Here is a 16,726-nt window from a genome sequence, read left to right as displayed (position 1 = left end):
GTTATTTTCCAAGTGAGCCCCACTTTTAAGTAGACAACTTGCCCACTTGATATTTGTTCTTCATCTTAGCCTATATATAGGCAAGATAGATGATATAAATGAATATAGAGCAAACACATATACAAGCACAAAAACTACATTTTCTCTTTTGTTCCTCCTTTCTTCTTCATTATTCTCTCCTCCTCATTTTGCTAAATTTAATTTATTTTCATAACACGTTATCAGTACGAAGTTCTAATTTTTTTCAGATAAATTAATTTTTATATCAGAATATGGAAATTCTCCAGTCATCAGTTGGATTCAAAATCAATTATGATGATATGTGTCCTATTGAAAGTGCCACAACACACACTATTTTAAGAGATAAGAAATATTTATCTTATTTGATTATGAAAGAAGCTAATATTAATACAATATCTGGTAGTACAAGATTAATTGAAGGATCCAAAAAAACTAAAGTTATACTTGTCGGAGGAACAAATTTAACAATTAATGAAGCATTATATTGTAGTAAGTCTCAAAGAAACTTATTAAGTTTCAAAGACATTCGTCAAAATGGTTATCATATTGAGACTACAAATGATGAAAAGAATGAATATATTTATATTACTACAATGATGTCGGACAAAAAGTGTATACTTGAAAAGTTACCCGCTCTTTCATCCGGCTTATACTTCACAAGTATTAGCATGATTGAAACACACGTCATAGTAAACCAAAAGTTTACTAACTCAAATGATTTTATTATTTGGCATGACCGGTTGGGCCATCCCGGTTCTAATATAATGCGCAAAATAATTGAGAGTTCATATGGGCACTCTTTGAAGAACCAAAAGATTCTTCAATTTAAAGAATTCTCTTATGCTGCATGTTCTCAAGGTAAATTGATTACTAGACCATCAGTAATCAAAGTGGGCATTGAATCCCCTACATTTCTGGAACGTATACAAGGTGATATATGTGGGGGCCATTCACCCATCCTGTGGACCATTCAAATATTATATGGTTTTAATAGATGCATCTACAAGATGGTCACATGTGTGCTTACTATCAACTCGTAATATGACATTTGCGAGATTACTTGCTCAAATAATCAAGTTAAGAGCACAATTTCCAGATTATGCAATAAAGACAATTCGTCTTGATAATGCTGGTGAGTTCACATCTCAGACATTTAATGATTATTATTTGTTCACTGAAATAACAATTGAGTATCCGGTTGCTCATGTCCATACTCAAAATGGTCTAGCGAAATCATTGATTAAACGTCTCCAATTAATTTTTAGACCAATGCTTATGAGAACAAAACCTCTCATTTCATTATGGGATCATGCTATTTTGCATACAACAAGTCTTGTGCGGATCAGACCCGCAAATTATCATAAAGTCTCCCCATTACAATTGGCTTTTGGTCAGGAGTAGAACATTTCCCATCTTAGAATATTTGGGTGTGCAGTATATGTTTCGATTTCTCCACTACAACGCACAAATATGGGACCCCAAAGAAGATTGGGGATATATGTTGGGTATGAATCTCCTTCTATCATAAAATATTTAGAACCTATGACTGGAGATTTATTCACCGCAAGGTTTGCTGATTGTCATTTTGATGAATTAGTATACTCAGCATTAGGGGGAGAAAATAAGCAGTTGAAAAGAGAAATAGATTAGATTGCATTATCACTATCTCATTTAGATCCTCGTATAAATAGATGTGAACTGAAAGTTCAAAAGATAATTTATTTGTAAAATATTGCAAATCAACTGCCAGATTCATTCACTGACCTATCAAGAGTTACTAAATCTCATATCCTAGCTGTAATGCTCCAATTTGAGTTGATGTCCTAGTAGGATAATTAAATAATGCAAATGAGTCTAAACCACATTTAAAGCGTGGTAGACCGATCGGTTCCAAAGATAAAAATCCTCGAAAAAGAAAATGAGCAAACAATCAAGATGGTCATGATATGATGGAACCTTCTTAAGAAGAGCGAGGAGACATAATAATTGATAAAACCTTGGAAGAGGTTAAGGCGCCTGAAAATGATAAAGAAATTTCAATAAATTATGTCTCATCAGGAAAAATATGGAACCGAAATAATGTAATTGTCGATAATAGTTTTGCTTATAATGTGGCTATGGAAATAATGCAACAAAATGAGGATCTTGAACCAAAATTTGTCGATGAATGTAGATAGAGGAATGATTGGCCAAAATGGAAAAATGCAATTCAAGTTGAATTGGCTTCGCTTGAAAAACGTGAAGTTTCCGGACCGATAGTCCGAACACCTGAAGGTATTAAACCAGTGGGGTACAAATGGGTCTTTGTGCAAAAAAGAAATGAGAAAAATAAAGTCGTAAGATATAAAACACGACTTGTGGCACAAGGATTTTCGCAAAGACCCGGCATTGATTATATGAAAACATATTCTCATGTGGTGAATGCAATCACTTTCAGGTATCTTATAAATCTGGCAGTTCATGAAAAACTTGACATGCATCTGATGGATGTCGTTACAGCCTATTTATATGGTTCTCTGGATAACGAAATCTTTATGAAAATTTCTGAAGAATTTAAAATGCCTGAAATATATAAAGATTCCCGAGAAACATGTTCAATAAAACTTTAAAAATCTTTATACGGGCTAAAACAATCAGAATGAATGTGGTACAATTGTCTTAGCGAATATTTGCTAAAAGAATGATATAAAAATGATCCAATTTGCCCTTATATCATTATGAAAAGGTCTGAATCTGAATTTGTCATAATAGCAGTATTGTTGATGATTTGAATATTATTAGAACTCCTGAAGAATTTTCAAAGGCAGTAAAATGTCTGAAAAGGGAATTTGAAATGAAAGACCTCGGAAAGACAAAATTTTATCTTGATCTACAAATTGAACATTTTGTAAATGGGATATTTGTCCATCAATCAACATATACAGAAAATATTTTAAGGAGATTTTACATGGATAAAGCACACCCACTGAGTACCCCAATGGTTGTGAGATCTCTTGATATTAATAAAGATCCATTTAGACCTAATGAAAATGATGAAGAGCTTGTTGGTGCTGAAATACCATACCTTAGTGCAATTGGTGCATTAATGTATCTTGCCAATAATTTTAGACCAGATATAGCTTTCGCAGTAAACTTGTTAGCAAGATTTAGTTCCTCCCCAATGCGAAAACACTGGAATGGAATTAAGAATATATTCAGATACCTCCGAGGGACCACAAATATGGGATTGCTTTACTCAAATGAATTCACATCACAATTGATTGTTACGCAGATGTGGGATATTTGTCTGATCCCCATAAAGGTCGATCGAATACAGGCTATTTATTTACATGGGTGGTACAGCTATATCATGGCGTTCAACAAAGCAAACTATGGCTGCCATTTCCTCAAATCATGCAGAGATAATAGTCATTCATGAAGAAAGCCGAAAATGCATTTGGTTAAGATGCATAACTCAAGACATTCAAGAAACATGTGACCTTTCTTTGAAAAGAGACGTTCAATGCTACATGTATAGCTCAATTAAAGGGAGGATACATCAAAGGAGACAGAACCAAACATATTTCACCAAAATTCTTCTTTACCCATGATCTTCAAAAGAAAGGTGAAATAGATGTTTAACAAGTCCGTTCAAGTGATAATTTAGCAGATATGTTTACCAAGGCATTGTCAACTTCAACCTTTGAGAAATTGAGATACGAGATTGGAATGCGCCAGCTTCGAGATTAAATGATGTCTTCATCAGGGGGAATATAATACGCGCTACACTCTTTTTCCCTTAGTCTAGGTTTTCTCCCACTGGATTTTCTTAACAAGGCAGCATTCAAGGCGTATTACCAGATGTGTGTACTCTTTTTTCTTTACTAGGCTTTTTCCCAATAGATTTTTCCTATTAAGGTTTTAACGAGGCACAACATGTATGGATTTATAGATATCCAAGGGGGAGTATTGTGTATTAGATATTACTATCAATTGAACAAATTGGATGTTATTTTCAAAGTGGGCCCCACTTTTAAGTGGATAATTTACCCACTTGGTATTTGCTCTTCATCTTGGCCTATATATAGGCAAGATTGATGATATAAATGAATATAGAGCAAACATATATACACGCACAAATACTACATTTTCTCTTATGTTCCTCCTTTCTTCTTCATTATTCTCTCCGCCTCATTTTGCTAAATTTAATTTATTTTCATAACAAAATCAAAGTATTTTATCATTCTTTCACTACCAATTTTGCTTTTACCAAAAATAATTTGGAATTTCCGTCTCACACCCCAAGACTATTCTTTGTAGTGGCCAGGGGGTATTTTTCTTGGCTTTGGAGAATGAGACGGTTTAAATACCTTTTGAAAATTATATTAAGTATTAGCCATTTTCGACAACTAATTACCTTCCAAGGTAAGTAAATTCCAAAAAGTATATCTATTGATTTGATTATTTCATGTTTGGACATTATTGTAGAAAATTTTAGACTTTGTAAAGTACTCCTTTCAGACAATTAAAACAACATGGTCATATAATTTACCCAGCTTATCCGAAATAATTTATCCCGAAATTAATAAATAGTACCGGAATAAGTTATTCCTCCTCTTGGGTGGCATAATAATCACATGATAATTTGTCATGAGATAAACTTATTAAATGACAAAATTACCCTTCAAGTTTTGTGTGCAGTTGTTTCACTACAATTTTGATCTCATTTTTCCTGCTAATGTTAGACCAGTTTTTGGTCTAATTTTTTCTGTTACTTTAATGCAGTTTTTAGTGAGCTCTTATTCCAGTTTTGACAAATATTTTGGTGAATATTTACTAAATTTTAGCCACTGTTTTAGTTGTAGTTTTGGTTGGTTTGCTATAGGAATTGCTACAATTTTGGTCAACTTTTTGGAATAGTATGGATATGCAAGTTTGTTCATTCTTATCGGGTGTAGACATATATATGTGCACCTATTTCAGGTGTGCCCATGTGATATGTAAAAAGGTTTTGTGATCACGCCATATGTTTTTTTTAGAGCGGAGTATTGACACATCTAAAATTGGCACGTAGTTAAACACAAACTCCATATGTGATCACGCACTTGTTTTTTTTCTTCATTTTCAACAATTGGCTCCAGCTCTACTTCTATTAGATTACAATTTACATGTCACATATTGTCAAAGACAACAATTGATTAAAAATGACTTGAGAAGCCAATGAATTGTATCTTAGACTGTGAAAAGTTAAGATCATCTTAAATGTCTGTATTTGGTTCTTCTTTCTGTTTCTGGCCTTGCAAGTTCATTTTGTTCTTATTTTGTCCTCTTCTGAAAATATAAATGGTAATAAAGTACTACAGAATGAAATACTTTAGTGTGAAAATGGTAGAAAAAATTTAATGCAATCAACTCCACTACTAATGGAACATTAGTCAGTATTGGATTTTTCTTCTAAATAGAAAATCTTATATCTGCAAAATAGTTTCCTGTTATCATTTTTTCTGCAGTTTTCTTATATTCATTTTGTCTTATAAGGTTTTATGTAGGTACTCAGTGAACTTGAAAGGAAATTTTACTTTTTCACTGACTAGTGAAAATACTACATGCATCATCCCCTTTGTAGACTCACCAATAATATGGATGACTATATCAGCTCGCATCATCGTTCTAAATCAAGTACTTGGAATTCTTCCTCTTGAATCTCCGTCTTCTATCCAAGTATAATACTGAGCAGATTTTTCCATTCATGACTCAATATGAGATTCTTCAGAATGTGTGTGGCAACATAAGAGATATCCATGAATGGTTGCATTGAACATGAGATTGTTGAATATGTCTTACCTCAGTTTCATGCTCATGGCTGAGAGAGTAGGACACTTCCTTTGGGATGATCAGATTGATGGAGACTCTCGACTCTTCAAGCTAGCTCATCTATTATTGAAGAGTATTCCAATTGAACTGGAGATTATGCACATTTGTTATACAAATTTGAAAGCTTCACCATCAGTAGAAGTTGGACGTTTCATTGATAAACTACTGGAAATTTCTCTACACATTCTTAAAGAATATGTCATTCATCTACAAGAGCACATGAAGAATGCTATTACCACTAGCACTTCAGGGGCTCGAAACATTCATGTCATGATAGAGTTATTCTTACTGATGTGCCCAAGGACTTTATTCATCATGACAAATTATGTGATCTTTTGGCACGTGTTGGAGCAGTTACCAGGAAGGTTTCAACTGCTGTTTGAGACTTAGAAGTGAAAGCAAGAAATAAAGAGAGTACCAACGAAACAAACCATGCAACTCTAGACTTGCTGGAAAATATTGGATTTCTCAAGCAAGATCTCAAACATGTTTATCTGAAAACCCCAGACTCATCTCAATGTTGTTTCCCCGTGAGTGATGGATCACTCTTCATTCATCTGCTACTCATACACTTAAAAGATTTGCTAGATTCCAATGCTTATTCAGTTGATTTTATAAAGAAATAAATTGGGCTGGTGAAAGAAGACCTAAAATTCATAAGTTCCTTCTTCATTGATGTTGAGCAAGAAGTGTATAAAGATCTATGGACAGATGTTTCCAATTTACATGAGAAGATTCCCAAGAACAGGAGCCGAATTGTTGTAAACTTTCCCTAGAAGCCAGTTGAAAGCAAGTCATTGACAGCTGGTAAAATAATTGTTGGTTTTGAGGAGGAGACACACTGGATAATTAGGAAGCTCACCAGTGGACAGGCAGATCTAGATGTCATTTCAATAACCGGTATACAAAGTGTACAATGATATGTCAGTTTCTAGTCATTTCGACATTCATCTATGGTGCACAGTTGGCCAAGAATATGACAAGAAGAAGTTGTTGGTGAAACTTTTCAATCAAGTTACAGGCTCGGATTTGAAGTTCAGTTGAGGATATTGATGTTGCTTATATGCTACGGAAACAACTGTTTGGAAAGAGGTACCTAATTGTGTTAGATGATGTGTGGGATACTACTACATGGGATGAGTTAACAAGACCTTTTCCTCTAGTTGAGAAAGGAAGTAGAATTATTTTGACAACTCAAGAAATGGAAGTGGCTTTGCATGGAAAGCGCAACACTGATCCCCTTTGGGCTTAATTTTTTCATGTTCAATTCAAAAAACAACAGGCATTCTGGTAAACCCTCTGTTCTTTGACGATATATTGGAATGAGATGGATGACAGTCTTTCTGATGTATTTCACTTAAGACACTTGAGGCTTCTTAGAGTGTTGATCCTGGAATGCTCAAATGACAGTGGTCCTCAGTAGCGGCAATTCAGACACGGGATTTTCACTTCCCTTCGAATTTGAAAAAATTGTGGATATGTGACTTTCCTCTGACATCGGATTCACTATCAATAATAGGGATACTTCCCAACCTTGAAGTGCTGTCCCTTCTTAGAAAAATCATCCAAGGGGAAGAATAGAACATGGGGGAGGAAGACACCTTTGTGAATCTCAAATATCTGTCTTGATGCCACATATAGTGACCATTGATTATAACAGCGACTTATTTGGGCTTAAGAAAAGGCATTCTGGTAAACACCTGTATTCTTTGAGGATAAATGGAGACAAGCTGGATGACCGTCTTTCTGATACATTTCACCTAAGACACTTAAGGCTTCTTAGAGCGTTGGACCGGGATCCCTCTTTTATCCAGCTGAAAGATTTTTTGTTGAATGAAATATGCATGTTGGTTCATTTGAGGTTCTTAAGCATTGTGGATAGAAGTGAAATATCTGCCTTTATCTTTCTCAAACCTCTGAAATCTAGAAATCCTGTCGGTGTATAATTAAGGATCAACCTTGGTAACAAAACAGTTCATGTATGGAGTCGTGACTATTGAAAACACACATTTATACAAAAGTAAAACACAAGCTAGAACCTACCCACAACCGCTGCAAATTGAGACAGTCGCCTCTGAGCTTGCCAAGATCAGGTATTTGAATAGTAGCATAGCTTAAATTCAAAGAGGACTAGATAGTTGGAAAGTAGGCTGGCACAGCATCCCAAAACCCACTCAAGCCTTTGAGTTGATTGCAGCCTGAAAAAACTTGAGACACATTTACGAAAACTTCAGAAACATCAGCCTCATGTCAGCAGAGTAGGATCTGGTACCAAATTCAACCAACTTCGAAGCATGATGAAGTAAGTTTGGAATTTTCTTGATGAAAACAGCATGATTGAGCCGAAGAGTCCTCAAATGAGGAGAGCGAGCAACTAGACGCTCCAATGCTGAGAAGCTGACCTCATAAGCCAATGGCCACTCAGGTCTTCTACTTCACTTTCTCCCAGGTCCAGTTCTCTCAGGTTCCTGCAGCAAATAATTGTGAGTAACATTTCTACATTGCTTCTATAGTTACTATTCCCAGTGCAAAACAAGAAAGTAATACATGGCATATTTGAATGGTATATGTGGGTCATTTTGTTAAGTTCAATGGCATATTTGAATCACTTCTCAATCCCTTATAATACATAGACTCTCTTGAATAACAAAAGTAACTTATTGCTATTTTTCTGTTTAGTATAACATATATTCCTATATAGACCTCCATCTTTTCTAATTTTATGTAACAAACTTATAAGGACAAGTTTGTTCCTTATAGCATTATTATTTTACTCTTATTTTATTTCAATTATGAATCTTATCCTATTCTACATCATTCACAATTTTAAGTAATTTATGACTCTTAAAAGGATTTAAGAAGAACACATAAATTTGCTTATAAAAATAAAAGGGGGGGAGGGGGGCTTTAAAGAGATAACATGCTAATGAGGTGTAGCTGGTATAAAAAGTACATATGAATATGTGAATAAAGAGTTTGTATGTGTTTTCATGATCCTTCCTGAACCCCGCACATAGCGGGAACTTTAGTGCACCACCCTTTTATGTGTTTTCATGATAGAATTTAGGGTTGCTTATTTTATTTTAACCCCTAGCTTAGGAACTCTCACCTTTTTTGCACCATTAGTGACTATAACCTGCAACCTTAAGGTTGAAAGTTAGATGAACATTTGTTGTTTTGCTAGTGGAAATTGCCAATGTCTGTAATGTGTTTGATGAAAGTCGTAACTGAACTTTATATGAAATGGCAACCACTAGTTTTTTTTTCTTCCTTATTCATTTACAGCAGATTCTATACAGCTCTGCCTCTACTAGATTACAATTTACAGTTTTCATAATTGATTTAAGTCCAAATCACCGCCAAAGGATGTGGTGCAGCAGATGGGGCTGTTTCTCCCTTAATCAGAGGTATCGGGTTTGAGCAATGAATATGAAAAAATTCTTGGTAGGGAGTGTTACGCGACGCGAATCTAGAATAGTCGGACTCCAATGCGGGTACTAGACACCGGGTGGGATTCCAAAGAAAAAAAAAAGTCCAAGTCAATGAATTGTATTTTAATATTTTCATGTGCAATCAATTTTTATATTAAGTACACTTTCCCAAAGACTAGTCAATAAAAATCCACTCAAGGCACCCTGACAAGCTTAAAAAAATATTGCTGGGAACAAAGGAACAGGTTCTTCTTCCTTCTTAGAAACCAAATATACTGTTCAATGTTAAAAAAATGCCTGTACTTTGTTTGATGAAAGTCTCAAATGAACTATTTCTCAATATTAAGTAGAAATTATTGTTTTTCCTTGCCATTTTCAACATATTGTTTGTTGGATTTTAGTAGTGGAAATTGTCAATGTCTATAATGTGTTTGATGAAAGTCTCTACTGAACTTTATATCCAATGGCAACCACTTGTTGTTTTTCTTCCTTGTTCATTTTCAACAGATCACATCCAGCTCTGCTTTTATCAGATTACAATTTTCACAATTGATTAAGTCCAAGTCAATGAATTGTGTTTTTAATATTATCAATGAACTGTCAATCTATTCAAGTTCATCATTAGCCAATTACGAGTAGTTGACTAAACAACCTCTTTTAGACTAAAATGATAAACAAGCCCATGTGAATACATATACCAACTTATCATGAAGCATTCACACAAAACAGCAGAATTAACAATTGAATAAGAAGACTAAGATGAAAAATAATACGAAAGTCAATGAGTTGTATTTTAACAATCTTGAAATTATTGTAAATCCTGATCTACCTATTTCAATTACACTTCATATACCAAACAACTCTCTTTTCCATTATTTCTCAAACAAGGGCCTCTATTGCTAAACTTCAGACCCTGAAAAGGTAAGTCTCTTGTTTTCTCTATCTTCTATCAAGGATTTCATTTTTCAATATGACTCAAACATAGAATAGAAAGATTTTTCTTTTGATTCTATTGACAACATATATAATAACATGATGAGGGTGGTTGAGAAAATGATCTCTTATGTTTTCATTCTTTTAAATTTGTTAAAAGTGAGCACTTTAAGTTTTCATCAAAGATTTATTCCCATAAAAGAACAAGTTACAATTTTTTTTGACTTTATATGCTTCTTTTCTTCAGTTTCTTGTATATTCTTTTTCTACTCCTTTCCTCTTCTTTTTCCTGAGTGAAGTTTTATGTAGGTACTCTTTATACATCAGTCTTGAGAACTTGAAGGGGAAGGAAGGAAACTTTACTTTTTCACTAACTAGTGAAAATTACAATCATGGAAAGAGGAAAACAAAATCAAGAAGAAAGAGAGGAAGAGAAAGCAAATAACTCATCGGTATGTTTAAGAAAGTTCTCTGTAGCTATGTTAAATTAACAAGCATCATGTTGACCATTCATTCCATTAATTTGTCATTCTATACCTTTCTTGTGCTATTTATTCATATCTACGAATGTTCCTATTAATTGAAATTCTTAATGTGTACATAGTTTTTCAAGCTTTGTGCCAACTGTTTAATTTGTGTTATTTGAATTTTTTTCCGTAGAAGATAAAGTATATAACAAATATCCGATAATTTTAGATGAAGTAATAAGTCACATACAACAACAACAACGACCCAGTGAAATCCCACAACGTGGGATCTGGGGAGAGTGGAGTGTACGCAGACCTGACTCCTACCAAGGTAGGACGGCTGTTTCCAAGAAACCCTCGGCTCAGTAAAAATCAGATAAGAAAGAAGTCAGATAAGAATAGGGAGTTCAAAGCGATATAGAAACGATATAGAAAAGCAAGATAGGGCAATCAAAGTACAGAAAGTAATGAAAGTAATAATGAAAGTTAGACACATAATTGATATCATTTATATAAGATGTTTAATGAGCAAAATTCAATATAAATTCATGATTAGTGCTAATTGATACTAAATGATGGAAAACAAAAGGTTTGACAATAGCTAGCAATTATTTAATATTTATACAATAGGATTTCATGAAGTTACATAACTACTAATTAATCTTTAAATTGCCTATATTCATCAGAAATGTGAAAAGTTTTGCTTGTTATGAAGCAATATGTTAAAGAAAAGATTCAGCTTGCAATAAAATGAATTTATTCAAAAGTTAAGCAATAAATTGACCATATTCATCTCAAAAGTTTTTTACGTATGAATATGGTCACTTCATGACTCTTTAGCTTGCAATTAAGTTAGGAGGTGAAAAGGCTGGGAACATATATTGATTAATTAATATTTAACTTATTAGATATTTTATAACATTTTTAATTAAGTAGAAGGGCAAAATAGTAATCCAACTTTGAAGTTAGGATCTTCCCACTTTTAATAATGCGATCACTCTTCGCTATGAAAATTTGATATAACATTTGTCATTTGGCAGGAATCATTTTCTGCTCTTCGCAAGGACGTTGTCAACTTTCTGGATTTCATGGAGAGGTTAAAGAATGAAGAAGATCAAAATGCTGTTGACGTGGTCGATCAAATTGAAAAGCTGAAATCAGAGCTGGCATTTATTTGTACATATGTCCAGCTTTCTTATTCCGATTTGGAGCAGTTTGAAGATATAATGACTGTCAAAGGACAAGAGGTTGAGAATCTGCTTCAATCAATTCTGTATGATGTTGACAACAACGTCGGGTGTAAATACGACATGCATCATGTCCTTACTAGCCTCAGGGTTAACATCAGTCATTGTATCAGCTCACATCATCATTATAAATCAAGTGCCACCATGCTTGAGGAGCAGTTGAACTTCCTCCTCCTGAATCTCCATCATCTATCAAAGTTTCTTGCTGAGCAGAAGTTTCCGTTAGTGACTCAGTATGAGATTCTTCAGAATGTGTGTGGCAACATGAAAGATTTCCATGGGTTGATAGTGAATGGTTGTGTTGAGCACGAGCTTGTTGAATATGTCTTACCTCAGTTTCAAGTCATGGCTGAGAGAGTAGGACACTTCATTTGGAATGATCAAATTGATGGAGAGTCTCGACTCTTCAAGCTAGCACATCTACTCATGAAGATTATTCCGATTGAGTTGGAGGTTATGAACATTTGTTTTACAAATTTGAAAGCTTCAACTTCAGCAGAAATTGGACGCTTCATTAAGCAACTCATGGAAATCTCTCCGGACATTCTTAGAGATTATCTGAATCATCTACAGGAGCACATGATAAATGTTATTACCACAACTACTTCAGGGGCTCGAAACATTCATGTCATGATAGAGTTCCTATTAATTATTCTTTCTGATATGCCCAAGGACTTTATTCATCATGACAAATTATTTGATCTTTTGGCTCGTGTTGGAGCACTTACCAGGGAGGTATCAACTCTTGTTCGCGACTTAGAAGAGAAATTAAGGAACAAAGAGAGTACTGATGAAACTAATTGTGCAACCCTAAAGTTGCTGGAAAATATTGAACTCCTCAAGGAAGATCTAAACCATGTTTATCTGAAAGTTCCGGACTCATCTCAATGTTGCTTCCCCATGAGTGATGGACCACTCTTCATTCATCTGCTACTCATACACTTAGATGATTTGCTAGATTCCAATGTTTATTCAATTGCTTTAATAAAGGAAGAAATTGGATTGGTGAAAGAAGGCCTAGAATCCATAAGATCATTTTTTGTGAATGTTGAGCAAGAATGGTATAAAGATCTTTGGGCAAGTGTTTTAAATGTGGCATATGAGGCAAAAGATGTAATTGATTCAATAATTGTTCGAGATAATGGTCTCTTACATCTTATTTTCTCACTTCCCATTACCATAAAGAAGATCAAGCTTATTAAAGAAGAGGTCTCCGATTTACACGAGAAGATTCCCAAGGACAGAGGTCTCGTTGTTGTAAACTCCCCCAAGAAGCTAGTTGAAAGCGAGTCATCACCGGCTGGTAAAATAATTGTAGGTTTTGAGGAGGAGACAAATTGGATAATGAGGAAGCTCACCAGTGGACCTGCAGATCTAGATGTCATTCCGATAACTGGTATGCCGGGTTCGGGTAAAACTACTTTGGTGTACAAAGTATACAATGACATATCAATTTCTAGTCATTTCGACCTTCGTGCATGGTGCACAGTCGACCAAGAGTATGACGAGAAGAATTTGTTGAATAAAATTTTTAATCAAGTTAATGGCTCTGATTCAAAATTGAGTGAGACTATTGATGTTGCTGATAAGCTACGGAAACAACTGTATGGAAAGAGGTATCTGATTGTCTTAGATGACGTGTGGGATACTACTGCATGGGATGAGTTAACAAGACCTTTTCCTGTAGTTGAAAAAGGAAGTAGAATTATTTTGACAACTCGAGAAAAGGAAGTGGCTTTGCATGGAAAGCGCAACTCTGCTCCTCTTTACCTTCGATTGCTAAGACCAGAAGAAAGTTGGGAGTTATTAGAGAAAAGGGCATTTGGAAACGAGAGTTGCCCTGATGATTTGTTGGATGTTGGTAAAGAAATAGCCCAAAATTGTAAAGGGCTTCCTTTGGTGGCTGATCTGATTGCTGGAGTCATTGCAGGGAAGGAAAAGAAAAAGACTGTGTGGCTTGAAGTTCGAAATAATTTGAGTTCCTTTATTTTGAACAGTGAAGTGGAAGTGATGAAGGTTATAGAATTAAGTTATGACCACTTGCCACATCACCTGAAGCCATGCTTGCTTTACCTTGCAAGTTTTCGAAATGACACTGCAATGGACATCTGGGTAGTGAAAGATTTATGGCGTACTGAAGGGCTTGTGGAACAGACAGAGATGAACAGTGTGGAAGAAGTGATGGATGTTTATTTGGATATCTTAATTTCCAGCAGCTTGGTAATTTTTTTCAATGAGATAGGTAGGTACCCGACTTGCCAACTTCATGATCTTGTGCATGACTTTTGTTTGATAAAAGCAACAAAGGAAAATTTATTTGAACAGCTAAGTTCAAGTGCTCCATCTTCTTCTTCAGATTTGATGCCACGTATAGTGAACATGACTTATGACAGCGAGTTCTTTGGGCTTAACAATTTTTTCCTGTTCAGTCCAAAAAAGAAAAGGCATTCTGATATACACCTCTATTCCTTGAAGATAACTGGAGATGAGCTGGACGATCGTCTTTCTGATATATTTCACTTAAGACACTTGAGGCTTCTCAGAGTGTTGACCCTGGATCCCTCTTTTATCAATGTGAGTGATTCTTTGCTGAATGAAATATGCATGTTGAATCATTTGAGGTACTTATTCATTGGGATAGCAGTTAAATCTCTGCCTTTGTCTTTATCAAACCTCTGTAATCTAGAAAGTCTGGTGGTAGAAAACGACGCAACAACCTTGGTACTACTACCGAGAATTTGGGATTTGGTAAAGTTGCGACTGCTATCCATGACTGCTTGTTCTTTCTTTGATTTGGATGCAGATGAACCAATACTGATAGCAGAGGACACAAAGTTAGAGAAGTTGACACATTTAGAGTATCTCAAGCTTTCCTATTCAAAAGACACAGAGGATATTATTGAAAGGTTTCCCAATCTTCAAGATCTTAGAATTGATCTCAAGGAATCATGGGATTATTCAACAGAGCAATATTGGTTCCCGAAATTGGATTTCCTAACTGAACTAGACGAACTAACTGTATGTTTTGAAAGTTCAATGTCAAATGACAGTAGGCGCTCTGTAGCGACAAATCGTCCATGGGATTTTCACTTCCCTTCGTGTTTGAAACAATTGCGGTTGCTTGATTTTCCTCTGACATCCGATTCACTATCAACAATAGCGAGACTCCCTAACCTTGAACAGTTGTCCCTTTATAATACAATCATCCAGGGGGGAGAATGGAACATGGGGGAGGAAGACACCTTTGAGAATCTCAAATGTCTGAAGTTGAGGAAAGTGACTCTTGCTAATTGGGAAGTTGGAGAGGAATCCTTTCCAGCGCTTGGGAAATTAAAACTGCAGGGATGTTGTATGCTTGAGGAGATTCCGCCTTGTTTTGGGGATATTTTTTCATTGAAAATTATTAAACTTGTAGACAGCCCTCAACTTGAAGATTCCGCTATGAAGATTAAGGAATATGCTGAAGATATGAGGGCAGGAGACGAGCTTCACGTCGTTGGCCGTAAGAATATCCCCTTATTTAAGTAGCTCTTAAGAATTATGTGAGAACAGATTCTTCTCCATTCTTTGGCTGTTCTGATTCTTGTTTGTAAAGATATGGCAACTGGGCGTAATTCAACCTCAAAAGTTAGCTCATGAAGAGAGGATTGTCCAAGTCCATATAAGCGAACCACCAATCCACTCCCCAACTAATGTGGTATTTTTACCCACTCTAACACCCCCTTCACACCCAGGCTCAACTAGAGCGTGGATCGGAAGCCCAAATGGGGATGGACCTTGCTCTAATATCATGTAAAGATATGACACCTGGGCTTGATTCTTTGCTGAATGAAATATGCATGTTGGTTCATTTGAGGGTCTTAAGAATTGAGATAGAAGTTAAATCCTTGCCTTTGTCTTTCTCAAACCTATGAAGATTCTGCTGTGAAGACCAAGGAATATGCTGAAGATATGAGGGGAGAGGACGAGCTTCAAGTCGTTGGCCGGAATAATATCCCGTTATTTAAGTATCTTTATTCAGCATTATGTGTGAAAAGTGACAGAAGAAACCAAGCAGAATAGACAGTAAGTTATGCTTTGCTGGGTAGATTGTATATGATTAAGAAAATTCTGTTACAGTTGTTATGATACATTTTGTGCGACTTTTATAGAATTAAAAGAGACTTTTTAGTTATCTATTTTAGGATTTAGGATACAAGTTTTAAAAATTGAGTAAAAGAGACTTTAGTATAATTAAGTATTAATGGGTTATGCTGATTTAAAAAAGAATATTTTTATACACCCCAAAGTTTTGCTATTTACAAACATGCCCAACATATAAGAGGGTTTTTTAGCCAAAAGGGCAACAAATAACTGTTAGGCTCGAAAATAATTAGGTGTCATGCGGAAGCTAGCAAAGCAAACCTTGAATGACCATGAGTAAGAAGACAAACGAGAAATATACCATAAGAGACACAAACATTTAACGTGGTTCGGTCAACTGACCTACGTCCACAAGAGGAGATGAGCAATCCACTATAAATATGAGAGTACAAATAATCGAGAGAAATAACCTCACACAATTCACTCGGAATAAAAAGAGGTTCACACACCGTTTCTCCCCCTACACAAAACTCTCAAAGCCCCTAGGACTACATTGTGAATGCTACCAAGTTAGAAGGAATAAGCTTCTATTTATACAGTCATAAACTTTTTCCTATAAAAAAAAGGACTAGCCAAATATGGAGACATTGTGTTTTCCTTTTAGGAAAAGGAAAACCTAATTATACTAGGA

General features: G+C 35.2%; 1 protein-coding gene and 1 pseudogene across 5 annotated transcripts; both read left to right on the top strand.

Annotated features, from left to right (window-relative positions):
• Positions 1 to 4,921: 4,921 nt before the first annotated feature.
• Positions 4,922 to 7,145, top strand: LOC129898810 (late blight resistance protein R1-A-like; annotated as a pseudogene).
• A 26-nt stretch (positions 7,146 to 7,171) lies between these two features.
• LOC129901277 (putative late blight resistance protein homolog R1A-3) lies at positions 7,172 to 16,126 on the top strand. 5 transcript variants are annotated; one of them, XM_055976413.1, is made up of 4 exons: positions 10,107 to 10,226; positions 10,447 to 10,690; positions 11,746 to 14,526; positions 14,756 to 14,849. In XM_055976413.1, the coding sequence occupies exons 2-4, from the start codon at positions 10,631 to 10,633 to the stop codon at positions 14,768 to 14,770; spliced, it is 2,856 nt and encodes a 951-aa protein (XP_055832388.1). In that variant the 5' UTR covers positions 10,107 to 10,226; positions 10,447 to 10,630; the 3' UTR covers positions 14,771 to 14,849. The 5 variants fall into 5 exon arrangements, with proteins under 5 accessions (XP_055832385.1, XP_055832386.1, XP_055832388.1 ...); XM_055976410.1 differs by lacking the exon at positions 10,107 to 10,226 and adding an exon at positions 7,172 to 8,357 and having other exon boundaries at positions 10,548 to 10,690; positions 11,746 to 16,126; XM_055976411.1 differs by lacking the exon at positions 10,107 to 10,226 and adding an exon at positions 9,362 to 9,550 and having other exon boundaries at positions 10,548 to 10,690; positions 11,746 to 16,126.
• Positions 16,127 to 16,726: the final 600 nt, after the last annotated feature.

Source organism: Solanum dulcamara, chromosome 8 (assembly GCF_947179165.1).
Source record: "Solanum dulcamara chromosome 8, daSolDulc1.2, whole genome shotgun sequence".
NCBI lineage: Eukaryota > Viridiplantae > Streptophyta > Magnoliopsida > Solanales > Solanaceae > Solanum > Solanum dulcamara.
The sequence above is the reverse complement of the archived record's forward strand: the minus strand, read 5'-3'. Positions and strand labels throughout refer to the sequence as shown.

What these genes read in the sequence shown, in the direction of transcription:
- LOC129901277 (XM_055976410.1), top strand. Translation starts at nt 10,631, where the DNA reads ATGGAAAGAGGAAAACAAAATCAAGAAGAAAGAGAGGAAGAGAAAGCA. An exon ending in AGAAAGCAAATAACTCATCG is followed by an intron (nt 10,691 to 11,745) that starts GTATGTTTAAGA and finishes GTCATTTGGCAG; the next exon opens with GAATCATTTTCTGCTCTTCG.